The sequence below is a fragment of the Melospiza georgiana genome, chromosome 1, assembly GCF_028018845.1.
Source record: "Melospiza georgiana isolate bMelGeo1 chromosome 1, bMelGeo1.pri, whole genome shotgun sequence".
NCBI classification, from domain to species: domain Eukaryota; kingdom Metazoa; phylum Chordata; class Aves; order Passeriformes; family Passerellidae; genus Melospiza; species Melospiza georgiana.
The window spans coordinates 82,756,376-82,783,326 of record NC_080430.1 but is presented as its reverse complement, the minus strand read 5'-3'; the positions used below and the strand labels follow the sequence as shown (position 1 = coordinate 82,783,326).

The window sequence follows — 26,951 nt, the reverse complement described above, 5'->3', positions numbered from 1 at the left end:
CAGACATAAGAATGTGGTTAAGAAAGATAATGAGTAAGCATGAGTACTAAAAATTGTAGGTAATGACTAAATTTTTTAATTGAAAAATTGTAAGAAATTCTCATCAAAAAACTGAGAAAACAAAGATCAGCAGAAAGAATAATAATTCATATACTGCTGTGACAAAAACACAAAATAAAGAACTCACTATTCCTGCATAATGGTCATTGTAAACTACTTACTAGTATTGTACATGGGATGGATTATATTACATCACCTCTCAGATATTATTTCATGTTTTCAGCAGTGAATACACCAGACAAGCCAAGTCATAGAAGACTGAAAAAACCCTCAAGCCCAAATCCTCCTGGTGTATTTGTTAGCATTAAACCTATGTAATAAAACCTGAAGTCTCTAAAATTTGCCAACATCAGATATTCAGAATTTGTCAAGTATCCTGAACACCACTACTCTTCCTCTGATACTGAGCACTGTCACAGGTAATCCCAATGCAAGTGAATTTTAACAGCATCCCCTCAAAATGAGCTCTAGCAAAAACAGAAAAAGAAAACAGCAAAGGACAACCAAACCAGAGTCTTAGAAGAAACTCCCTCATGGAAGATGTCAATGGACTTTCCATTTAGCAGATAAGCACAGCACAAACTCAGCCAGCAACCACATTACATCTTTTTGATTTACCTCCCATGTCCACTGAGATCTTGAAATGGAAATACAGGTCTTGTAACTAGACCCAAGTGGAAAGTGTGAAAGCTGTTCAGTTTATTGAGGGTGGTGGGTATTTCACCTGAACAGACCCAAGACTCCAGCCATCTTCACATAATTTTCTAATCTTTTCATTCTGACACCTGCTGTTTCCTCCATTCTACAGTCCCAGTATATTACATGAACTCAACCAGAAGAAACCAGTTACCTTCTCAGGGGTGAGCTTGCACTTCTCTCTTGCACAGTCTCAGATTTGACATTTTGCATAGAGAGAGATATTTTCAACAGTGGGGAAAAGTAAGCAAGAGAAGTTACTGCTGGTGTGAAGCAGAAGTAAGTTTCAACCCTCTCCAAATGTTCTTGCTCTGCCAAAGAGCATCCACACAGACTAAGTGGGATGGAACTATCTAAAGAAGATGGATGGAGGCCAAAAAAATATCTGAAGCCACTATAGAGGATAGAAAGATGCATTTGGGAAATAGTGAGAGTTTGATATAGAAAGATATTAAAAAGCTGTATTATGATTGAAAGGCCTGGGTTTAGAAGGAAGACCAAGCTGCTCAGGACAGCAGTTTGAGCTGCTGCTACAGCTGCCTGGGAAGGACTGAGGAGTTATAATATGCACAGTCTTTTGCAGGCAGATATGAGCTTATCTAGCACGAGCTGCCCAGAAGCCATTCTGCTGTGAGAGCAGCCCACCAAGCGCTGGCTGGGAAGCCTTGCTGCAAAGCCGTGTGTGTTCCAGAGGCAACGTACCCTTCTGCCGCGGCCCCAGTCCTCAGGCTCACCCGGGCTGCAGGCTACTGTAAGCTCACATCAGTTTGCAAATGGGCGTGCACACGCACTCACAAGGAAAAAAAACAGAAAGAAGAAAGATTTCAAGACCAGTGTGCAATGAATCCATCAACTAAGAGGTAGGAAAAACTGAAGTTTGCAGGATCAGGGATGAGCATTGGTTGCTGAGAAGCACTTGAGAAAAATTAACAGGAAGATGGAGCTTATGGTGAGGGGAGAGCAACACCAGACATGCTCACTCAGAGAGGGGACACTGTGAAGACCCAAATTTGTAACAGAAGTTTCTTTCAGAGGCAGCTCTTTAACTGAGACACATTAAATACTGGAAATGTGAGACTTTTATTGTAGTAAAGGTCTTCATGTTACACCTTCTGTCACCTCCTAGCGATTATGGCAGCTTTTTTTGGCAGTGATTTGAATTCAATGCAACACAATTATATCATAAACTCTTTTCAAAAAAAGTCAAGACAACTCAGGTACAAACACCTGGCTTCAGTCACATACCCCAAGATAGCTGGTATTCACATAATTACACCTGGGTTGAAGTCCAATACTACACTACTGCATTTAATTCCATATTTGCAATATGGAAATTATTATCTTCTATCTTTCATTCTCTACTGATTGCATACAAACTGTCAATAATATTTATTGCCTTTTCCCTTAAAATTTTGAAATATAAATTTGGAAAGGGGGGCATTTCATTTGATGAAAGAGCACAATGACAAAAAGGTGTTTGCTACAGATACATTAAAAATATTGCTATTTTACTTTGCCTCCTATCACTTTTTTATTTAGCTCTTTAATGTATATCTGCTTTGGATGCAGCATACAACATAGATTGCCTTACTGACACTTACTATTCACTATGTTATTTCCTGTGATGTATGTAAAAATATTAACTAATTTATTTTCATATCTCTGGGACAGATTATTTTCTCCAATATATCTGGAGGAAAAAAATCTACACTTAAAAAGAACCTGCCTATTATCTTAAAACATTTCATGAAAATTATATGCATTGGAATTCAGAAGTTGCTATGACTCTATCCTTTAGTTTATCAAAACTGAAACTCTTGCTCATTCTAATTTCATTCTCCCATCTACAGTGACTTTCAGTCATGGACAGATCAAATTACACATATTTATATAAATGCACCTTTGCATGGCATATACAAGTTTGGCATTGAAACACAAACATAAATAGTTATCATATTTTGTAAATATTTATTTAAGTATTTTGGTTGAAAAATGTTAAATTGATTGGACTCTTACTGAAATTCTCATCTTCCCAGAGCATAAAAAAATCTACCTATATATTTGCCACAACTCCAGCAATGGCATCTGGAACCTTTAAGACACGTTACTTTTTGTGAATATCTTAATCATTTTTTGTACGGATTAAATTTGATGTAATAGTGAGAACATACTGACTTTATTTTAGTAAATGGGGGAATAAGACAAATCTACAAGAGAGAAAATACATGTAATATACAAGCTTGGATGAAAACAGCTAAGAAAAACAGAAAACCCCCAACAGTCCTTCTAAAGATTGTTTTTTAATGACCTGAAGCTTGTATTCTAAATAGTTTCCAGCTTTGGGTTTACATCACTGAAAGTCATCATCTTTCTTGATGGACAAAGCAATTATTTAGTTCATAAATGTTTAAGAATAAGGAATAGCAATTCAAACAAAAGCAAGATGATTAAGGCAGAGCACAGGTTTTGAAGTACTCACCGTAGGCACCCAGTGGCATTGCGCAGCACCTGTGATGAGTGGAGCTGTATTTTATGATCATCCTGGAGTGGAGAGTTTTCCCATCCAGAGTGAGGGATGATCACTGCATTGGTCAACACTGCAAGGGCATCCTGGATGATTGGCATTTTCAGTGCATCACAGGAGGAGAGATTCCAGAGAACTCCTACAAAAAGTAAAATGACTAATAATTAACACTTCTCCAAAACAAGTTTGAATGGTTTTTTTGTTTAAAAAAACCCAATCCAAACCAATATATTTAACAGCACTGGTATGTTTAATTTAGCTGTTTCTGTCAAAAATAAAACAGACTACATTGTAGATGGGGCTGAATGACACCTGCAAACTTTTGAATATGAAACATGTAGACACAGGAGCACTGGAAATTTCTCAGAGCTCTGCCTAAAAACTGAGCAGCTGGTTATGATCTAGGCCTACACAGGCTGTGAAGCACACATGGAATGAAGGAGTATTACAAGGAATTTTTTAGGGCTTGGTCTTCAGATAACTTCCTTCTAAGTAAATTTAATAAAAACCAGTAGCAGAAAACAGGTTCTGATTCACACTAAAACTTTCACTGTTGATAGAGAGAACAAAACCTCTACCCTGTGATCATCACTGTGATGGAAGTAACTGTCTAGGCTTGCTGGTCCTACAAGCAAAAAGACTTCCTCCACAACCTGATACAGTAGTACTTGAAGCAAGTAATATTATATTTTGTAAATATTTAGCTATACAAGTTTGAGAATACTGTAATTTTTACATGGAAACAGCAAGCTCAATGGTGCAACTAACAAGGAGATTTACTGAAGTTTAAAAAAACCAAAATCCCTTCCGTAGCAACTTGCAATGTGCCAAAGAAGAAGAAGAGAAATCAAGAGTCAAAAGTTTTCTAAGCACATCTACAAAGATCAAGGTCACTGCAACTGTGCCACACAGAAGGCAGGCAAGAAATTGTTAGGAGCAAAAGACACCCTGCTTTCCATTCCCATATTTATGTATTTGTGTATTTGCTGGAAAAGCACATGTGACTTCAGTGCTGTGCCAAGTGCCTGATGCTGCTGGGCAGCTCTTACTGCTGGGGGAAGCTGGAGGACAATTTGCTGTTCTGAAGAACCAGTGGCCTTTATTTTAGCTCAGCACCCTCCCAGGAGCAGCTGGAAGAGGAAGCTGCCTCATCATGCCCCTCCCCTTGCCAACATGCATCCTCCTCTGTAGAATCCAATCCTACTCTGCCCTACTCTCCTTCTCAAAGGACAGTAGCCTGGCATCATGTCTGTCTTGAGGGGCAAAATTGAGTTTGGATTTTACATCCATCAAAGTTTTCAACCAAAAGAGAAGAACTACTATCATCATCATCATTGTACATAGGTTACAAATACACTACAAAAAATCCAAGTGGGTGTTGTGGGAGGATAATGCTGAAGGAAGGCCTTAGGAACACAGATATTTATAAATAGAAGCAGCAAGAACACTTCTTGCTCGAAATTTTCCTCAGCATTCTGTGCTTTGACAGAGCAGTGTAATTAACAGGAATCAACTTACATTTTTGGATTTCCCTTTGAAATTAATTACTTCTATGGGGAGACTGTTTCAGTTATACCATTTCATGTTTAAATTATTTTATATGTAACTATCTGCAAAGGTAGTTACACAGTTTAATATAAAACTTTGATCAGTATACCAGTAAAAGAAACCCTATTAACATGATCTGCATGAGGCAGACCAACTTCAGCTACAGACAAAAAAACCCAGAAATAAGAAAAATGTTAATTTTAATAATATTCATTTTTCATTAAGAATTGCTACTTTAAAGGGAAAAGAGTCTGTTTTGAATTCTGTTCTGAATGTCATTATGAAAAGGAATTCCATATTTAAAGGAATAAAGATCTTCCTAAGGATAATTATATTTGCTTTTCTATGTGTTCTTGCTCTTGGAAAGCTTTAATGGCACATCTACTATTCTTGAAATACCTAGCATTGGCATTTTGCTGGGTTTTGTCAGTAAAAACAACAATACAGTTGCCTTTTTTTTTATACATTTATCTAGACAGGTGTAAATGATGTGCATGGTATAAAAGCAGAGAATCAGAATTCAAATCTTTCCCCCTTTAAAGTTCAATTTAGTTCTTATGCAAGACAATAGGCTGTAACTTTGTAAAGAAGTCCAATTTTAAAAGTGAAGCAGAAGAGAGTATTTTGATGGCAACAAAACAATATTTTGTGTTTCAAGAAGCAGTCATGAACTGGAAAAGCAGAAAAGAATACAAAACAAGCAAACATAAGAGCCCCATCTAGAAAAATGCTTAAAAACATGTATGTCAAAACTATTTTCTATTCACTTCAGATTCTTGCTAATTTCAAGTAAACTCACATAAACATATGGTATTGAGCAATAGCTGACCCTAGAAATATTCTTTCAACCCTCTTTCTCTCTGATTTCTCTAACTGGAAAATTAAGCCTTCAGAGTAAGAGGATGATGGGATCACCAGGCTAAAATGCCTATTACACCTTCTCCTAGAATGATTTTAAATCAAGGCAGAAGCATTGCCCAGTAAGCCTGATGCCTTCTTCCAAGTTTTTACTGCTCACAGTTTTAAAGAGTGAGATAATCCTCTTCCCTCCAGAACAATGTGTTTTATCTAATTGTGAGACTGAATACTCCCAACCATATTAATCAAAAATTTTCTCCTGATATGTTACAATTTATTCTCACAAGCAGTGCAGTCTGCTACATGCTGAGGTTGGCATTCTACACACCTCCTTGTAACCTTCTTAATTAAGAATTTGCAATTAAGAAAGGGCACTGGCAATTCACTTCTCACTCTTTTTGCTGAGGATAACATGGAGCTAGATTTATGTGGGGTCTGAGAAGATGATCCATTGCCTTGACTTTGCAAGGGAGAATGACAATAAAATAAATCCTTTACCTGATACACCTTCCATTCCAGAGCCACCTTTTCACCACGTGATTCTGAACATTATTTTCCAAGTGTCTATTCATGACATGCCTTTAGGGCTACTCTAAGAAGCTTACAGAATATTCTGAAAGCCCTGCCTGACCTGGGTTTCTGAGCACAAGAAGCAACTCTGCAATAGCCTCAGAGTGCCTTGACTGACCCCTGGAGAATGGGCATTGTCATCAGCTGCTCACAGGAAGGTAAGGGACTGGACCCACCAGTGGCCAATGTCAAAAAGTGGGATCCACTCAACAACCCAACAGTCCAACCCAACTGTTTACCATCCACAGACTGACTCTTGTGAGAGGTATGAAATAAAGAACTAATCAGTGTTGAACACCTCTTAATCACTTTCATTCATATCTTATCTTCTTGCTTTTAAAGCTGTGAGGCATTCAGATTAAGCATTTTGTGTTCCCATTTTCAGATCACTTTTTGGTTATATTAGAAGACTTGTAGAAAGACAAAAAGAGCTACACCAGACTGAGCAAGTCTTTTTGCAGGTTGAGGTTTTTCACCCCTACATATAAAAAATGGAAATACAGTGAAAAAGTATATTGCAATCACATTTTAAACTTAAAACTGAGGAGAAACTGGTATTGAAAATATTCAGTTCATTCTAGTTAGAAGATGAATTTTGGGTCTGAGTATTAGTCTAGCAGACATCAGATGAAGGATTCTTAGAGAAGACTATAGGAATGCTTATTCTGGAGATCTTACTGCATCAAGTTGCATCTTCTGGAGCAGTTTATCAGAGGTCATGCAACTGCTATGGCCAATGGGTTGCTCGGTTTATTGGAGCAGTCAGAGTGAAAACCCCATAATCTCTGAATCAGGCTGGAGCTCAAACTCATGGTGATTAAACACTTCAATGCATTTTTGTGCTTGGTGTTTTAGTTACAACTGGTATATGTATATCTATAGTCAGATATAACTCAAGACCTGATAAGCCACATGCTATCCTTATTCCATTCAAAGTTAAGAACATAGAGATCACATACATCTATGCAAAAAATACCATCATAGTAAGAAAACATATGCAAAACCACAAAAGTCTAAACAACTATTTAGCTCATGATTTAATGCAACCTCAAATTATGACACATATAAAAAACAAACCTATCAGAACAACTTAAGACTACAAATATAAATGGAAACCAAGAAACTGGAAAAGTCATCTTTTCCAAAAAGCATTACCCCTGCCACTATGTTTTTAAAAATAAATTATATGATAAAAAGATTGTCAGTAAACAAACACTGTTTGGAAAAACAACACTGATTCTTCTCAATATGGGATGTTTAGGTCAACTTTCATATTCTCTGTAAAAATAAAAATCAAAAAGTATTCTAATACATCCAGGTTCTCCTTTCCATTGTAATTTAATAGTTTGGTCACGGAATGATGCAGAAATCGATTTGATATTGCTGGGAGACTGCATACCACAAATAGAGACCAAAGCATTGGCAGGCATTTTTGTTTATATGCTGAAGGCACAGAAATACTACTGGGAGTTTCCCTCACAAACATGACAATTAAGATTGAAATCTGAGTGCTAAATACCCTGCACAGAAGCCAAGCACAAGGGATCTTTTGCTGGAATCCTTAGGAAAAACAACTTCTACCCCAAACTCCCAAGTGCTAGAAAAGTCATTTGCTGGCTGCTGCTTGGAGGCCCTGCTGTAATTGCAAGGCTGCTCTGCAGAGCTGGATCTGCTCCCTGGCAGCAGGTGTGGGCTCCTGATAGATCACAGCAGTTCTGCTGCAGAGATGCTGAATATCAACCACAACATTTCTTAATACAAAGTGCAGTAAGTCTTCACAGCCAGCTCAACCGTGAGAAACTGGCTCAGTAACAGACTTTCTGTAGGAAAGAAAAAGTGGCTGATTTGAAAAGTTCTGGCACCTGAACAACACACAGCTCAGAAGGAATCTCCTTAAAAGCACACTCTGAAAGTAAGTTAAAAATTGGCATAACAGATCAGGAACTTTCACCAGTTTTCCTGAAATATTTATCTGGTTTGTGAACAAGTACCTATGCATACCTTGCTGTAATTCACAGGTTGACATGCACAGAGGTGGTTTGCTATCTGTGTATAAGCTGACATAGGAAAATTCCACACTGAGAAATACTGAGCTTCAGGAAAAGCCATGAGCAGGCAGGAGCTAATGGAATGCTAAGCAAAGTCGCAGCAGTAATTTCTTTGCCTTTGCATCCACTCATAGACTTACAAGGGAGAAGCTTCCACAGAGGAGAAGGATTATTGTGGTGTGACTTTTTTTGTTTTATTACAAAAGATACAACTGATCTTGACTACATAAAAATACAAGACTACATAGAGTATAAAAAAAATAAATAATTCCTCTGAAAAACTAGCCCTTTTTTTCCTCAATTGCTGCTCTTTTCATCTGAAAATTACATCTTGGATTTTATTAAAAGAAAAAGGAGGGGCCAATTTTAGTAGTAAAACCAAGTTCCACCCAAATGCTATTGCAGTATTGTATTTCTCTAATGGGACTGAATTCTGACCCAAGGTTGCTCCTCTTTTTCTGCTGTACACTGAAAATTATCACATAACTGTGGAAGGGAAGAAGTATCAGCCAAGAATGTTAGAGAGTTATTAGCCTTCATGTTAAACAGCAGAGGAAATACTAGGAGAGCTGACCAAGGTTACTGCGGAAAGATCAGTGATTCCTGCTTAATTTCCTTTCCTGGCTGATGAAATCCAAGAAGTGCTGTTAAACACTGAAGCCAAACCTAAACCAATTCATTCTAAGTGACAGAAACACAGAAAAATATATCAACTGCTTTCAAAAAAACTTTTATCCTAACACATGACTAATGGCAATGCCACTCCAAATTAAGTACTTTATTAGAAAACATGGGAACCTAACAAGGATGGATATATATGAATGGCAAGGTGTTTCTCAGTGCTTACACCTGCATTAGCACCCAAATCAAAACACATGTTTGATAACAGACCCTAATACAGAGAATAAAAATGTTATAACTAAAGCTGAACATTAAGTTACAGCTCTAAATACAAAACTCCATTCTAAAAAGAACCAGTTAGAAAGTTAGTCCTATCTATAAAATTGCATCTATGTGCAAAATGAAAGCCTTGGTGTACAGCTGCTAAAAAACAATAAAGAAGGAAACATTTACTAACCAAATTGTTCCTAAGAAAAAGAGAGCACTGTAAATAACATTAAATGTAAATAACATTTGGGAGGGAAGAAGGGAAGTTGGTCTTTGAACTCAAAAACAACAAATAAAATTTTAAAAATAAAAAAAAAAAAAAAATTACTGGGCATAGTGAAAACAGTAATTTGACCACAGAATGAACATGTTTCACCATAACCTCAAACTTTCATTTTGTAAATGAAAAGTGAAATATTCCAATCTTTTTCTAAACAAAAAAACATTTTCGAAATAAAATTTAAGTACTTGGTGTGGCAAATCTCAAACATTTCAAAATACAGAGTGGTTTTAAACTGCAACTTCAATAATCCATCTCTGGGTAGGCCCATCAAAACTGCAAGTCCAGCTGACTTTTTCCAAAGAATTACTACTTGCTGAAAAAGTTCAATGCAGCTCTTATGTCAAGCCATATGCTGCAACAGATGTCCTCTATTTATCAATCCAGATTACCCTGTTTGATATTTCCTCTTAAACTTAAAATTTGACTGAAGTAAAAAAAAATAAAAAAAGAAAATTATTTATGTAATATATTAACAAGCAAATTATGAAATCAGTTTCACTGCTCCATGAACGGAAACATGGGCAAAACTTGAACGAATTTTCTATAGAAGATGCATCTCACTGTACAAGAGAAAAACAGTTATTCCCACTTAGAGAGAAAAGGAGAGCAAAAAGGGACCACCTTAGGTTATGTGTTGCTACTGAGGGTGGTAAATGCAGGACAAATGAGTGTGAATTTGCCTGGGAATAGGGAGAAGGAAGCAGGCTGTGATGAGAAAACAGATTAAACCAGCCCAAGCAGAGCCCTAGGAGAGAGGAGAGGGACTCCCCGGGCAGGAGCATTGCACTGTTCCAGCAGAGACCTCAGCACCAGCGCCGCCCTCTGCTCTGCCACATTCACCTCCAGGGAAACAGGCACTGCCAGCCTGGGGAAGGCTTGGTATTGCTGTGGAACAGTACATTCCCTTCCACCTCTAAAAATCCTTTGGATTTAACACCTTACACGATAAATCAGTACCCCAGCCTGTTGCTAGGAAAGCAGGGTGTAAGATTTGAGAAAGTAGCTATTTTAACACATCTCCTGATTTAACTGGGAGCAGCAGGGGGTGAAGAAGTTAATCTGATGATTCAGAAAAAGTTGAGAATAAATCTTCATGAAGACAACAGATTCTATCAGTGGGTTTTCCCATTTTCAGAGCCAAAATAGTGACAGCATATTGAGAAAGGGGGCAAAGATTGTTTTATAATTAGACAGTAAAATTGTAATAGATATGGTGTAAAATGATCCAGTTGAACTGTCAACATTGTTTGCCCAAGTGTTATTTGATAAGCCAGCATCATTTCTGAAGAAAAATTACACAATTTTTATTAAATTACTTTTAGATTTCCTGGTACATATGAACTATAAATAGGATGTGTTTTGAATGACTCTGGAATTACTTTAAGATGTCACAGCCTATAGGCTGGAAATCAGTATCCCAACATCATATGAGTGTAAGCTGTAGAACCTTTTACCTTCCTGTTTTGTAAGGAAAATGACTACAGAGATTTGGTATTTTGGTGAGTGGTGCCACACTGGGTTCATATGAAAACTTCATAAAATTCCAATTAATTCCTGCTCTGAATTTGTTTGAAAATCACTTCCACATTTCCAGCAGTAATGACAGTATTTTCTGTAGGTGATGTTAAAATCTAAATCTAAATTTAAACTCTGCCACACTGTAGAATTATACTGTAAAGTACAACACACAGCTGTGCCTAGCTGTAGCACATGCACTGACTATGAAACGTCAGCCTATTAGTCTGGAGAAGTACAAATAGTACATAATACAAAATTCAAGTATTTTACGAAAATAATGATGATGATGCAATATTGGTTTTTGGAGACTGTCTGTAAAACCTTAAAGTAACTGATGTCTGGGGTGGAAAAACAGAGTTGCCATGCAGCCCACTAACCCTGCCACAGGGCTTGCACTACCTTGGTGGAGTTGTTTGAAGTTGTGTTGGGGCACTTGGAACTTCACCTGAGCAGCTGCTCCTGTAGACCACATGCCTTCATTTATTTTGCTTTTGCTTAGCTTTGATAATGGCTTGGATTAAGCAAAATTTTATCAAGGTAGCAGTAACAAGTAGTCTTTCTGAGTTAAATAAACCCTTGGTTTCCTTTTGTCCCCCCAAAAGATTTTAGATGTAACAGTATAAAGTGACAAACTAACCGGTGCAAAGTTTTGGCTGTGAGATGAAACACATTGTTTTAAAGGCAAGCTGAGACTTGCGGGGAATTTGACAGAGTCTGGTTTGTTTTTTTTTTTAATTCTCAATGGTTCACAGAACTCAGGGTGGAGGTTGAAGTGAGGAGGTTTGCTTAAAAATGTCTCAAGCTAAAGGAAGGAGTCAAATTACTATGTAACCTCAGGGAACTGAAAGAGCTGTTATACTTGAAAGAAATACTGAAGAAACTAAAATATGTAATTCTTTATTCAGCCACTGGCTTCGATCCAGAGTAAATAGATAGGAATTTTCATTACACAAATAATCTTGTTAATGTTGAAAACAACTTTTATTTAAAACACCCAATTAGAAGTAAATTACTTCATAAGCTTTAATCAACTTTTAAAATTGATTGTGGTAGGATATTGTACTTGCAATTACATCCATTTAACGAAGGAGTAGGAAAGGCTTATTAGAGCTAATGCCCTTTAAATCTCAATTTTAGATAGAAATCATTTAAAACATACAAGCAAACTTTAGTGCCCAGGCAAGTAGATTTGTAATTTGTTAATCTTATCCTAAATCTGTTGGTGGAAAAATAATTCAAGTCTGTAAGGCACCTGCCTTTGCTTGGCAGAGTTCCTCAAAACACTTGTTTGAAGTTACCATAGAGAATTCGCTTATGTTCAGAGCAGACACTAAGTAAGAAATGAATGAACATATTTTCCTGCCAAAATCTAAATCATCACTTCTAAAAGCAGTGTTCTGTGCTAGCAGTTATCTAACTCCATGCTTAACCTTTCTAATTTCTCTGACTTGACAGGACACAGATACTGGAGGTGGAGGAGCTGCACCTTAAGAGGCACTTGTGTACTTTCTGCATTTGTCCCAAATCTACATTTTGTTTTGCCACATCGCATTATGGGCCCCAAAGGATATTTGGCAGTCTTATTCTCTTAGCTAAGCATATATTGGACCAGAGCTATGTCAACCTTGGTGCAGCAGTCTTACAGCGTGACAATTTAAACACACATATATGGCTTTCCATGTCATCTTGTTTGAAAAGCTTCTGATAGGCAGGCTATGTATCTGAACCTAAATCATGTATCTTTATAATCTGCTTTTCAGTTTGTGTAATGCTGAAATCGTCTCTTTGGTTACAAGAGCAAGCCACTTTGTACATTTATCTTCCTACTTATCTTTTTACATTACATATCAAAAGCTGCTAATTAATTAGGACTTTGTGTGGTCAGGCTTCCTTACACTTGCAATGCTCCATTTCAAAACCTGAATACAGCTAAGAAATGGGATAATTTATACGAGCAATACTGGAGCAACACCTAATATAAACCTGCAAAGGAAAAGGGATATAATAGAGATTTAAGGAATTACATCAAGGTGAAATACTGTAAGAATACAGAACTCACAGAAGAGTTTGGTGTTTTTGGTTGTTTTTTTTTTTTTTTACTTAAGGCTGTGGGAAAGTCATCTCAGAATGGGATAAAAGAGCCTTTATTCATTTTCAAATCAAATTTCCAGAGAGCAATAAGATTACAAATAGGTGCCAGCTCCAAATGAATGTTTATATCACAATAAAATTTCACATCTGTGTTTACACACTCCAGTAACTCAGGTATGTCAAGGGCACATTTGCAGAAAACTATTAAATTATTAAATTAAACTGCTTCGAGATCCTAAGTACTAAACAGTCAACCCTTTGCCATAATATTCTCAAATAAGATTTACTATACAAAAAAATCACAAGTGTGATACCTTACAAAGTCCAATTAGAAAATAACATTACAAATAGAAAACAATTGCAGAAATGTGATTATGACTTTGGGAACCCCCAACAGAAGAACTGCCACTGTACTAGGGAGTTAAAGATTCTAAATAATTGGCTAGAATTACTTTAAAAAATAAAATCCAATTAAATATTCCACTGAAGTGAACTAAAAGGTCCATTTAAATAGAACACTCACTTAACCATGCTTTACATATCACTGCAGGCTCACTAACTTAAAACTACACAAGTTAGCAAAGGCAGACACAGGGCTCAAAGGGGCCTTCTGGAGTGACTTGACCAATCTGCCAATGATTTATGCACATGCTAAGAAGCAGCATACAATCAAAAGGAGCTTTCACCTGCAGTACTTAACTCATATCAGACAGATCTAAGGTGAACAACATGCAATTGCTTTCAGTGACACTGAGAGTTTATCCATAAGGTTATAAACCCCTCCTTATAAACACACGGCAGCTACTAAAACTGAAACAGGACCATGCAATAATATTGCATAACATGGGGTGAAAACAGGGGACCAACCAGGCCAAAACACAAATTTGCCACAGCTGAAATTAAAGACAGCACTAATGAATACTGCAATCCAAAGTCTGGGAAGTAAATGAAATTTTTCCCTGTCCAGCTTGACTGTGGACTAAGGATACTTGGAGAACTAATGCTTCTTTGAAAGAAATATTTTTGTATGCAGTATCTTGTAACATTTTGCAGGAATGGAATATAAGCCATTTAATTCAGTGAATAAAAATGTGAATGAAGTACACAGAGTCAATATCTACCTATCTATATTTAGTATATATGTATAGTGTTAGTTTCTGCTTTATAACTTTTTTAATGTGCTAATTTTTATAATTTATATATTTTTAGTAGACAACAGTTAAATCTCTGACACTTTATTGTCAAACAAAATAAGCAGGAGACTGGCTGCTGGCACAGGAAAAGACCAGTTTCTCCTGACATTTATAGCTGCAGCTTTTTATCATCATGTACTTTCTAAAAGTAGATTATCCACTTCTACCTTTCAATCAGAAATGGTATTTACAGATTTTAAACAGGTGATGCAGTCATACAAGGGCCCTCTTTAAAAGGAGTTTCTTAAATCCAGCTACCTCATTGTTCATAGGCAGAAACTGTCATTCTAGCTGTGAAGGATCTTGTTTGTCAAAACTGAGAAGAATAACAGTTTAAACTATTTTATCTCAGACAGAGATCAACCAAGTCAACCAATCAAGCAGATGGAAGAAGGAGCAAGCATAAGTTGAATCACAGAATTATAGAACAGCCTGAGTTGGAAAGGATCTAGCAACAGCTGCTTGACCTCACCTTCTGCACAAGGCATCCATGGGATTCCTCTCTTATCCTTACTAAAATGTCAGATTTTTTCCATGTATTTTTCCCTGACAGTAAAACAAATAGAAAAAATTATAAAATAGAATTTTGGGGAAGGGTTCATAATTAACTTGTTAAAGGCAAGAGAATCAGAAATCAGTTACTCATTGTCATTATTACCAAGTGAAAACATTTCTTTCTACCATCTGCAGGATCTGTGCTAATTTTGTACTGTGTTCCTCTCTATTTATATTTATTAGAAAAGCGTTAACATTTAATTATTTTAAAATAGAAGGCTTTTATTTTTTCCCATTAACAGGTGCTACTGTGGAAACTGGCAGCACTGTGCTGGGGTAAAAAGATGGCTAGATTAAGTGTGGTGCATCCAGCTTAACCTATATTTCTTTTTATTTACACACTTACATTGTGATTCAGGTTCTCCTTGTGTCTCTGGAAACTACCAGATGCTGTAGGCAATGCCAACATCTCTATTTCTATCAGAGTATTTCACTTTTGCACAAATGTTCATGGGTATACCTAATTTTATCCATGTTCTTCTAGTAAAAACCTGTAACTGTGGAAGTGTTTCTGTATGAATAATCTTTCCATATCTCAGGAGATATTTCCTGGGCATTAACATAATTTAATTTAATAACAGCCAGGCAGCACACTTCCCTCAGAGCTTCTTCATGGGAGCCTGCACTGAAACCATTTCCTTGACATAAGACAGCCTTGAAACTCTAACACTTTGCTATAAGGTTAAGTTTGTGCAGTGGTAAGGTTTTCCAGGGTTAGCCCATGACCTCTGCTGAGGAGAAGGAGAGAGACAAGATAAAAGAAAAAGTAAAAAACCTCTGTTTTGGAGAGATTGTGGCAGAAAGAAATCTCTGGAAAAGAGGACAAGCCACAAATGGTGCTGAAGGCAATCCTGACAATCAAGGAGCTACTGGGCTAGAAAGCTGGTCTGCAGGTTTAAATACCCTTCCAAAACCAGGCTTGAGATTGCCAGAAATTGAAGTTATAATCTACTTAGAGAAGAGCAACAAGAAGGAAGAGAATGTGCATGTTTGAGGAAGAAACTAATATCAGAACTTTTGCTCTGCTGGGCAAGTGCTTCACGGTGCTTGGGGCAGGCAATGAATGCTTCACCACTGCCAGACAAATTGAGCTGCTAAAAATCCTCTCCAGGCCATATTTCTTCCCTTGCAGCTGGGTGCCTACTCAGAGTGATTCACACCTTCATCTTGCCAGATTTCTGGACAGGTCATTTACACTTGATAGGCTCAGTTCCCCATCTGTAGGACCGAGATAATGATACTTCTCCACCAAAGAGAAGTGCTCTGCAGACAAATGTGGATGACTATTTAGGGACAGCCATGTCAGAGCCTCTATGAATTCCTAAGGCATGAACTTCGTGTCCTCCCTAAAAGTAACGAACAAGAGCAGCCTTTACACAGACAGGATGCACAATGAACATGAGATGGAAAGGCTCAAGGTATTATGTTTACTCCCAAAACAGACATTTGTTATTATTTTCTCTGAATCTCCTCCAGGCTGTGGAGCCCCTACTGAAATAATTAGCTTCCTGCCACCTCAGCTCAGGAAGGCTGATGGAAAGCATGAGGAACTTTTTATTTTTCCTTAAGCCTGCCACCAAGTCAAATCTTTTCATTACCAAGGGAGCTGCTGCAGGAGCTACCTTTCATTCCCCAGAAAGGACAGAAAGAGGGAATTCAGCTGTCACACTACAAAATTTTACCAAAATAAAAAGGAAAGGAGAACTGAATCAGATGCACGACTTTAGCCTGTTTCCTAAGAGATGCAAGATGAAAGCTGCAGCTATGAGCCTTGCTTTGGAAGGAGGCTTTGCAGAGCACTACCACAAACACATCTGCATTTTGAAAGCCAGGGCCAGTGATCTGCATTCTGAGAGGCACAAAACATCTACCTTTCAGAAAACATGGCACTGTGTGCCAGGGCAAGCAGTGGCCTTCTGGGATGTAATGGCTATTAAAAACAAACAGAAAACTCCAACAGAAAAATAGGCTCAGGAATACAATCTTGAAATACCACTGACTTTGATTCCATTCCTCAGGGTCACCATCTTGGTCTTCTCCCCTTTCGTACACATCCAGCACTCCTGATGCTCACCATCCCTGGGAGCTGCATCTACCTGTACAAAGGCAGGTTACTGCCCACCACTAATGGTCAGTGCCTACTCCTCTTGGTAATAACACTTTGAGGGCATACTAGAAAAGAAACATCCTTTCTTTCAGTGGGAATTTGGGAATATTTAACAGCATACTGTGCAATGGAACCAATGTAAACTGTAGCCCAGTATATATTTTTTAAATGACCTAATGACGTTGTGTGTTCCATCCACAGATGGTGTGGGAAGTGCCACGGTGACTGCTGAGGTGTATTAGCAGTTTGTCACTTACTACTCAGAATAAATAGGCAGGATGTTCCCTGGAGCCAGGATACTGACAACATAACCAAGAGACAAACAAGTATGCTGAATATGAAGAAGTGGTTACACTTTATTAGATCTGTCAGTAATTCTGTCACTCCACAGGAGGCACAATTTGAGCTCATGTAACCTGTATCTCTGCCCCATTAATCCTGACTAACAAGTAGGAGGTGATAACTGTTGCAACTAAGAAACAAAATTAAATATAAAAAATCTACATTTAATAAATACCATGCAGATTATTCAAACACCCTCAAGGAAGAAACCTGGACCCAACCAAAGGATGATAATCTTATCAGCTGTATCCTAAATGAGGCCTGATGTACAAGGCTAAGTAATTTCTGCACAAACATAGATGATAACGTGTACTCTGATGATTCGTGACAGAAATGACAAATTTTCTTACATATTTTAGTAGGAAAGTCATAATGAAAATATAATTGAAAACTGGAAACAGGATAATAAATATATTTTTGATTTATAGTGTTAAATATTCACCAAATAGAATGAAATCACAAAGTGAAAAATAAAAAACCCCTCTATCTCACTTCTTTTTGCATATTAGATACACTAGCTTAAGGGCAAGGTGAAAAAAAAACCTCCAAACATTTCATATCAGTCCCGTTTGACAGCACTCCTGTATTCCTGAACACCACCACCCCTCCCTTGAATTTCAGAAAGGAAAAAATCCACACAATCTTAAAAGATCAGATCCTCCTACATCAAGAAAAGAAATAAACTACCACTACCTGTATGCTCTGTGTGCAACACATCACATAGCATGCTACCAAATATCAGAGAAAAGGCTTCAGAAGGTGATGTGCACACCTCTCCAACACAGTTTTCCACTTTCTGGTAAGAGCCCCAAGAAAGGCAGAAAATCCCTGAACGAATCCTCCCTCTCACAACATCACTGCATAGGATATAAAAGCAATGAGTAACAGTTTCTAAGTCAATTCAGTAAAATATGGCTCTTGCCTGGCCAGCCCTACACGAGACAGGAGGGAGAGCAGAGGATTCCCACCAGAACATATCCATGTGTGGAGTACATCTCCCACAAGAGCACTCACAGATAACCAAGAACAAAGTGAACCAGCAACGACCGGCATAAACCATACCTACATCTGTAAACTGCATGATATTGAAAGCCATTCATACATTTACATAAATCCAAAAGGCTTGAAAGCTTTTTGTTATGGCAAATAGGATGGCCATGAAATGGTTACTGATGGAGCAAGTGGCATGTGGCACAGAACTGTGCTTGCAAGAATGACAGAGAGTTTGAACAAAAAATATTGAAAAATTCAAACCTGTGACCAGTTCTCTGATTTCCAAATCCGTAGTCTTGCGGAGTAACCGTACTAATGCTGGGATACCACCACAGTTTTTCAGAGCTATTTTGTTGTCATCGTTTGCTTTCCCATATACCAAGTTTCTCAAAGCTCCACAGGCACTACGGTGGACTTCTGTCATCCGATGGTCCAATAGGTCCACCAGTAATTGTATTCCGCCTTGTCTTCTTATCTGAAACAGGCCAAAGTGATAATCACACAGTTAGGCAATGAACACCACTACCAATAAATGCTGTCCAATGTAATGAAGCTGTGTTTTAGGCAGGCTGCAGGGCAGTAAAGGTGTGCTGGTAACACCACAGAGTTGCTACACTTCACTGCCTTGATTCCTAGTATTATTCTTTCAGTGGCAACAAAACTGTACACTGACAAACCAGAACTTCTGTAAAAGCAGCCAAAATTAGTCAAGTGTTGCCTCATCAAGGTTTCTCACAGTTCGTCAAGGTTTGCCTTGGCAAGAATTTCTTCCAGAAGAAAATGTGCTAGAGAAACATCATCTCCTTCAGAGTGTAACACATCACAAGCTAGGGAAAAAAAACACAAGGATACAGCAAAAAAAATAAAGCACTTAACATCATACAGTTTTTAGGTGTCCTGCCTTTACATTTTTTTATTAATGGGAATGGGAACAACTACTGTAGTCTCAGTAAGGACATTATATCAATTAAACTGGGATGAGCAATGATGAAAGGAAAAGGAGGAACCACCAGAAACATAAAGATAAGGATATGGAATAAATTGTGGTAAGCTTGTTCTAACAATATTGAGGGAGACCCTTAAGTGATGCAGGAACAGAAGTCTTATGTGTACCCAAGGTGCCTACAAATAAATTTCTAATGTGATATCTCATATAAAAATAATTCTAAAAAAAAAGCGTATCTAAAAAATATTTGAGACAAATTATCAAGAAGGTCAGGAATACTAAGCACAATTTAATATGAAACCATTTCAAACAAATACTTTATTGTTCTGTGGCACTATTTGTTTCTCAAAGAGTAATGATTTTTGGATCTAATTTTAAGAAACCACACAGGTTTGTAACTAACATCTGAAGAGTACAATGCTTTAGCTTCAAGCAAATTACACAGACAACTCTGAAAAGGCCAAGAAATTTCCCCGTATGTGTCGTTGGCTAAGTCCCAAAACAAGCCAGGCATTTCAGCTGGCCATTTTACATTTAGGACAACAAAAATTAATTTGAAATATTTGTGAAGCAGTGTTTGCATGGACGTGTGTTCTTGGGGCTCTGCTGGGGGAAGTCTCGGAAGAAGGAAACAGTTAAAATACAATAAAATCTATTAGGAGATCAAGCTTAAAAGTAATGGCTATACAGTTACCACACAGCTTTGGTCTAAATGCCAAAGTGATAGTGTTTAAAGATAAACTAGGATATTTTTCCTTAAATAGGCATTATATCAGTACTAATGTGCAACTTTCTGAGCAACATGCAGGTCACCTCAAAGACTGCAGCAGCTGGCACTACATGATGCATGAAGAGATATGAATGGACATTGGTAAAATATATCAATTTCAGGCAGAAAAATTCACCAATCGTTTTGAGACTTTATGCTTCTGCTGCTTAGAGAAAACATGACCTCTTTCAGTTTACAAATGAGAAAAGCAGGTCAAAGAGAAAAGGTGCTGCAAATTATATCACTAGTCAAATATTTTCCATGTGAACAGGATGACTTGCAATTAAATAATTAGCTCATTTCTGAGCCAGAAAACAATTGACCAAGTTAATCTGGGAGAGATGCGGGGTGAATCTTGCTTGTTTTGTTTTGTTTGCTTGGCTTCACAACCCATTACCATTTAACCTTCATATAAAAATACATTTGCTTCCCCTACTAACCAGTTTTTAAAAACCAAGCATGCTACATGAAGAGCCACCTACATGACAAAATGGATGACATTTACTAAAAAGACTAGGAACAAAAATTTATGAATCAGTTCTACAAAAGGTGAATCAACCACAGAGCTTCACACTTCAACCTTGGAAAAGAAACAAGATCTGATAGAAGAAAGAATACAGTTAAAAAATATATGAGTTGCCTGGTGTGATGAGTAATATCAGGAACAACAGAATGAAAACATGCCTGCTGATCTTTGTGAATTATATTTTTAAACCACAATATGTTGAATGAATATTTTAATTGCTTTGCTGCTAAAAAAAAAAGGAGTAAGAATGAAAAAGTATCAATTTGTAGAAAAATCATTTTGTGTGCTACAATTCAGCTAAAGATTCAGAGGGCTCTGTCTCCATTCAGAAGGACTCTGTGCCTATGCTGTTTTTCCCACTCTTCCCCTTGCACATAATCAAGTGGCATCTCATGCTCCCCAGCAGTTTATCCTGTGGGTGCTCTCAGGTGATAGGCTTTGCTATCTTCTGCTCATTTCTAAAGGGAAATTTCGTGTGGTTCTGCAACACTGAGACTATTCCTGAGCTGCACCTTCCCTTTCCAGTTATGGTAGCTGACAGCACACTAGTGTTCAGCTCATGCAGCTCCTCCTCTCCCAGGAACCTGAAGCCAGCAGCAGACTAAAGTGATTCAAAGACAGCTTCTTAAAAGCAAAGGCATTAAATATTAATCTAAAATGCATTTCTGTCAGAAAAAAAGGGTAATACAACAGAAATGAAACAGTTGTTACATAACGCTTTACATAACTTGACAAAATTTCTTGAATTTTACTGAAGAAAGAACCTATTCTTACCTAGGAAATAGAAGATTTATTTTACAAACTTTCCACGAATTTCCAAGCTCAGGTATTTGGCAGAGTAACTGTGTCATGCAGGGAGAGATGGAGCTGATTGTTCACAACTAGGAGCCCAGTTTCTGATGCTGTTCTTTATCTGGACTCCTCTCTTGCTTTGGCTGTTTTGGTTTTTTTACAACAGGACTTTATTCACCCCATCTTCATGCTTCTATCAAATATCTATATAGATGTTTAGAACTATACTCTCCAGCAGTTTAAGTAAGCCTGACAAATTGTGAGATTGTGATGGATGTTAGCAGGATCTATTTAAATGTATTGAAATAGAGGCAACATACAAAGGAAATGAAATTATTTGTTCAAGTCCTTTAGGGAGCTAAGAGCCATAGCCAGGAGGACAATTCTGACCTAGTCTCCTGGGGCAGATCTCAGCTAAGTTAGTCACAGCTCCAGTGAATTCAGCAGTGCTACTGCCAAATGTCTATGCCAAAAATGCCTGGATGGATGGATGGATGGATGGATGGATAAGCAGCAATTTGCACCAATGGGGCATCAAATCTAAATCCCAATTTGATACCTCTGTCTCTTTCCTAACTTAAGATGAAGAAAACATTTCTTAATACAATATTTACTGACATATCAGTGGCTGCTGCCTTGTTACATCTAGGAGCAAAAGAAAATAGAATATGTCAGAGTCTGCTTAACCCATAAAGACGAACAGTGGAGTACCAATTTGTCAGGAGATACAGAGGACCAACTCTACTCTCACACAGAGCAGCCCTAAGGTAGCCATTTCTGATCCCAAAAGAATGACCTTCAACTCCCCAGCAACTGAGTATGCCCAGTTGCATCTACCCATGTCCCAAATGCATTGTTCTCTTTTTACATCATCTTTTCTCAAAAATTAAAAAGAGGATCAGAGGAGAAGGATTAACAATATTAACAAGGCTAGGTGAATCTGTGCTGTGTTCTTTCTCAGAACTCTCTTAATCCAGGGATACCAGTAATTTCTGAAAGTTATTTTCCTTCCTTTTTCTCACTGAAAATATTTTGTGGATGTCTTAGGGAGACACTGTTAGAGAGCTGCTAAATACAGAGCTGTGATTAGGAATCTATGCCAATCAAAGTGAAAACTGAAAGAACAGAGATTACATAAATTTTGGGAAAAAACTATTTCCATGGAAGAATGCACCTTTCTTCTTTCATCTGAGGAATTGTGTTTACTTTAACCAGGATATTTTCAAACTTTCCTTTAAATTTGCCTCTTTGCCGTTAATGTCACTGTCTACTTGCTGGCCACAAGCACTTGACCAGGCTCATTGATGCCAAAACACAGGCAGACAGGACAGGAATAGGTGCCAGACTCTCCAGTACACAGATTGACAAAAGTGCACTCATGTCAGCTTGATGACAGTCTTCTCTGGCATAATATGAAGTTTTTTTACATTACATCTGAGAACATGTATTTGCATCCACACTACGAAAATAAAACTTAGATTCAAGAAGGGGTTCAGGCTGCTACTGGAGGCAGTGAAGATGTCAATTATGTTCTTAGTAAGGACAGCTTCTATACCCCTTGCCAAGAGCCTATGAGAAATTAATTTATCTGTTTCAAGGTTTATCTTTGACTCAGTGGTGTTCATCCCAAGAGTGGACTGTTAGACACTCAATCTACCAGGAGTTACACATGACCAGCCTGAAGCATATGTGAGGATAAAAACAAGTCAATAAGACATCAACAATATGTCTGAAACTATATCTATATACATATATATATATCTGTATGCTTGATTACTGTAAGATTTTAGCATATGAATTCTTGATAGCCTGCTTTCCCAATTCAATACAACAGATTGTCTGAATGTGTGGAAGGAAATGAAATGCAGGATGTGAAGGGTATGTAGATACTTGGAATGTAGAGGCATCTGCTTTGTGAGGGCATCTGCTCAGTGGCTGTCCAGTATATAAACAGATATGAGATGGGAAAAGTAATAAACCACACTGATGTACACAAACCCTGCAGAGCAAGGGAAAATGCCAAACACCAGGTCTGGGAGGTCACTGCTCAATGGGCTCCTGAAGGAACCACTCCAAGGCTTGGGGAGGTTCAGCCTGAGCTTTGTTAATTGGTAAAGGGAGGAAGGAATGGAAAGGTCCTATGGTAAAGAGCTTGCTGATGGGATTGTGGCAATGTGCCAGACTCACAGGATGTTTAGCAGAAGGGCAAAGATAGGAAAAGGGAGTCATTCCAAATGCATGGGGGAGGAACAACATGAGGAAATAGAAAAAGGGCACAATGAAAGGGATTGGTCACCTGTAAATAAGTTGTGCTTCACCATGTGTGTCTGGTCACACTCCTCATTTGATCACTGCACCTTGTTTTACCTTCTTATTAATCCTAATTGCTAACAATGGCATAACACTAGTGAACCTTTAGCTGGAATAGCTGAGGTGAACAGGAGATGTGGGAAAGAGCTATCAGAGACACTGTGGTTCTCAAGGATAGATGCCGGTGAGACCAGGGTGAACAAAATGTAGGTGAGTGACCTCTCTTCATATCAAGCTATGAGAAATCTGGCCCTGGAACCTGGCTATTGCAACAGCAGAAGCAAAGTTAAAACAAATAGATATTATCTGTTTTGACTCTCACTAAGGTTTTGAACCCAATTTTGAAATATATTCTTTGAAATATGTGGAGTGAAAATTATTCGATTCCTCCCAGCAGCAAAGAAAAGAAGCAAAACCCTTTCTTTCAATCACTACATAATGGAAATTGCCTCTTGCAATTGGAATCCCTTGGAATGCTACAAAAATTAGAGCTAGAGATACAAAAAGAAAGAAAAGTGAAGCTTCAAGTTTTAAACAGTTTAGCCAAAGACTGTTAGATAATGAAGTATTCCAAAACAGCCTAAAAATACTTCTGTGACAGAAACCAAAACAGCCGTCCTCTTCTATTTATACTCAGCAAGTGGGTATCTGAGATATTGTTCAAATTTTGCCAGTAGGTATAACTGAAACATCCTTTTCTGCATTTCATTTTGAGGACCCTGCCTAACAAAGTAAAATATAATGGAAACAGAAGAGAAGTAGGAATAGGTAAAAAAAAAAAACAACCTGTTAGACTGACAGAATGATGAAGTGTGCTGCTAAAATAACACAATCTCCTCTTCCCAGTAAGACATTAAGTGTTCCACTATTAACAGCTCCATGTTCCTAATTCAAAGATTAATTCACGGTTAGATGCTTACTTTCTACATTTTTCTTAATAATCACTATTGAGTAACTCTTCATCCAGAGGAGGTGAAGGAAATCTAGCAACAATCAATCCTTTCTACATATCATAGATATTAATTGCCAGTTTAATTGACATAACACACTGCATCATCTGCCACTTATTCTGTGACATTTCTGCTATCAAGAAAGCATGTTTTAATATATCAAAATACACATATTTAAACACATGGAATTATTTTTAATGCTACTCTGTTACATATAGAACAGAACTAGAAAATAACTGCCTGCTAGCACTGGTGATGTTATGTATGCAATAAACACCAAATTAAAAGGACAAGTTTAAGTCTGCTTCTGGAAACAATTAGTAAGAACTGGCTTTAATGTTTTTAGATACTGGTTTTCCAACCAGCAGGGCAAGTGCTACTACTTCATGTATGAATGGATTTTGAGCTCTTGTAGCTTCTCCTTCCACCAGTGCTGGAAGGAGAAGCTACAAGAGCCAAACCAAATTCCCAAGAATATTTAAATGGTTAAATAAGCAGGCTGTGTGGTGAGACACTCTTTGACTACAGGCACCCTGTTCTTCTCAGGCTCACTGTGTGAGCTGACTGGTTTGGCCACAAGCACCAGGGCACTGCAGCCAAGGCCAAGTCGGCTGCACAGCAACCTGACTGCCCTGGCTGTTTATCCACAATATCCATGAAATGATTCCATTTCTTCATGATTTTACTGCAGTTACAAATTCTCTAAGTTATTTATCTTTGTCTTGTTTACATTACCAAAATGACTTCCATCTAAGAGGGTAAGAACCACACTATTTTTTTGGAGAAGGGTTTGGAAGACAAGCAGCCCCACTGCTAGCTAGTTTCAGAGGCCTGACTCCTAGAACTTCAAATGGATGTGGAAGGGAGAAAACAACTAATAAAAACAAAATATGGGAATAATATTTAGTGCAGCACATCCCTTAAGACAAATATACTGGTTCAAACTTTAAGTCCTCTCCATTATTTCTTCTGATGTGCCTATGGAACAGCAGGCAGACAATGCAAAATCTGTACATTGCAAATGCACATGAGATTTATTACAGACAAATTCACCTGTAACATCACAGGGTAATTTTGCCTCATTAGTGAAGTAATTTGCTACAGGTTTAAAAAAGTGCTGAGCAATTTTAGTTGAAAATAGAGCAGAATGTTATGCAAATTGCTGCATTAACTCCAAAGTCTAATTTGTTTAGGTGAGCTAAATCAGGGTTTGGATGTAGGTCCCATTTAAGAATGGCTTTCTCACTAGGACTTTTTAGATCAGATACAAAGGTAACATAAAGCTGTGAACAGGCATAATGTAAATAAATTCAACTACCAGTAAATATATACAATATTCTGCTCAAAATGAAACAAGAATTGTTCCTCTGTGTTAAACTGCACTGTGTAGAGAAGGATGGGGATCTCTTTTTCTGTGTCTATAGAAACCAGGTGGGTGTTTGGTGGAAAGGTTGAGTGACATGAGGATGTAAAGCATGGGATCAATACTCAGGAGCTTTTTTTTCGGGAGTTGGTATCTTATTTTTGTTACTGAGTACAGATTGTGTTTTTCCCTGTGTCTCTTAAGTGACCTCTTTAGATCTTGGGATCTATGCCTGGGGTTGACAGAGGGTCAAAACTATTTTCTGAACAGGAGGAGACTCAAAATCATGTTCTAAAATTGCCCTGAGAAGGTATGAACAAATCTGTTGCTTTCTCAGTCAGTAAGCCTTAATGTATTCTGCTCTGTGACACATTTTGTTTTTCATGCTTGGTAGGAAGGCTATACCTATCATAAATCAAAGTTTTCATGTGATTTGAGATTTTACAAAAAAAAATCCCTGGGTAGGCCTGAGTTACCTGTAATTGTAAAGCACTTTAATACTTTCAAAAAACATTACATTTGAAGGACAACACAAGTATGCTACTCTAATCATGAAGGGCTAGTGGGATCTTCCAAATAACACTTCTAACTGCAAGCACAGAGCTGACCTTTGTGCTTGTCTGACTGAGAAGGCATCAGAAAAGCAATTTTCAGTCCCACTGTTAAAAGCAGTATCTCCTAAAATTAACAGATTGGCATTGACCTACATTATAAACTGAGCAGCACACATAAATATGATAAAATCCACACATGCCAAAGCCCTCAGCAGCTATTGCAACTACTTGATATTGATTCAGGGTCCTTGTTTTTCAAAAAGTGCAGAATGCCAAAGAAGGATCAGCAGTGTGCACTTCACAGATAGTGCAACAGCAATATTAATTTAGGATGCAAAGCCATTGGCATTACTCAACCAATTAACAGATTTAGAACTGTCTGACATTAAATGAAAAATTATGATTAACACCAATGGTTTGGATCATTCTTTCTGGTATTCAAAAATGATGAATTATCTATTTGAGAA

At 37.6% G+C, this 26,951-nt stretch overlaps 1 protein-coding gene across 5 annotated transcripts in view; it reads right to left on the bottom strand.

The window, feature by feature from the left end:
- The window catches only part of CTNND2 (catenin delta 2), a 635,183-nt gene that overhangs the window by 124,041 nt on the left and 484,191 nt on the right, over nt 1-26,951 (bottom strand). For all 5 annotated transcript variants that reach the window (XM_058042059.1, XM_058042075.1, XM_058042094.1 and 2 more), the window contains 2 exons: nt 18,536-18,749; nt 3,236-3,419 (listed from right to left, as the gene is read on the bottom strand). In XM_058042059.1, the coding sequence (XP_057898042.1) occupies nt 3,236-3,419; nt 18,536-18,749 (398 nt within the window). The remainder of the gene's footprint in view (nt 1-3,235; nt 3,420-18,535; nt 18,750-26,951) is intronic.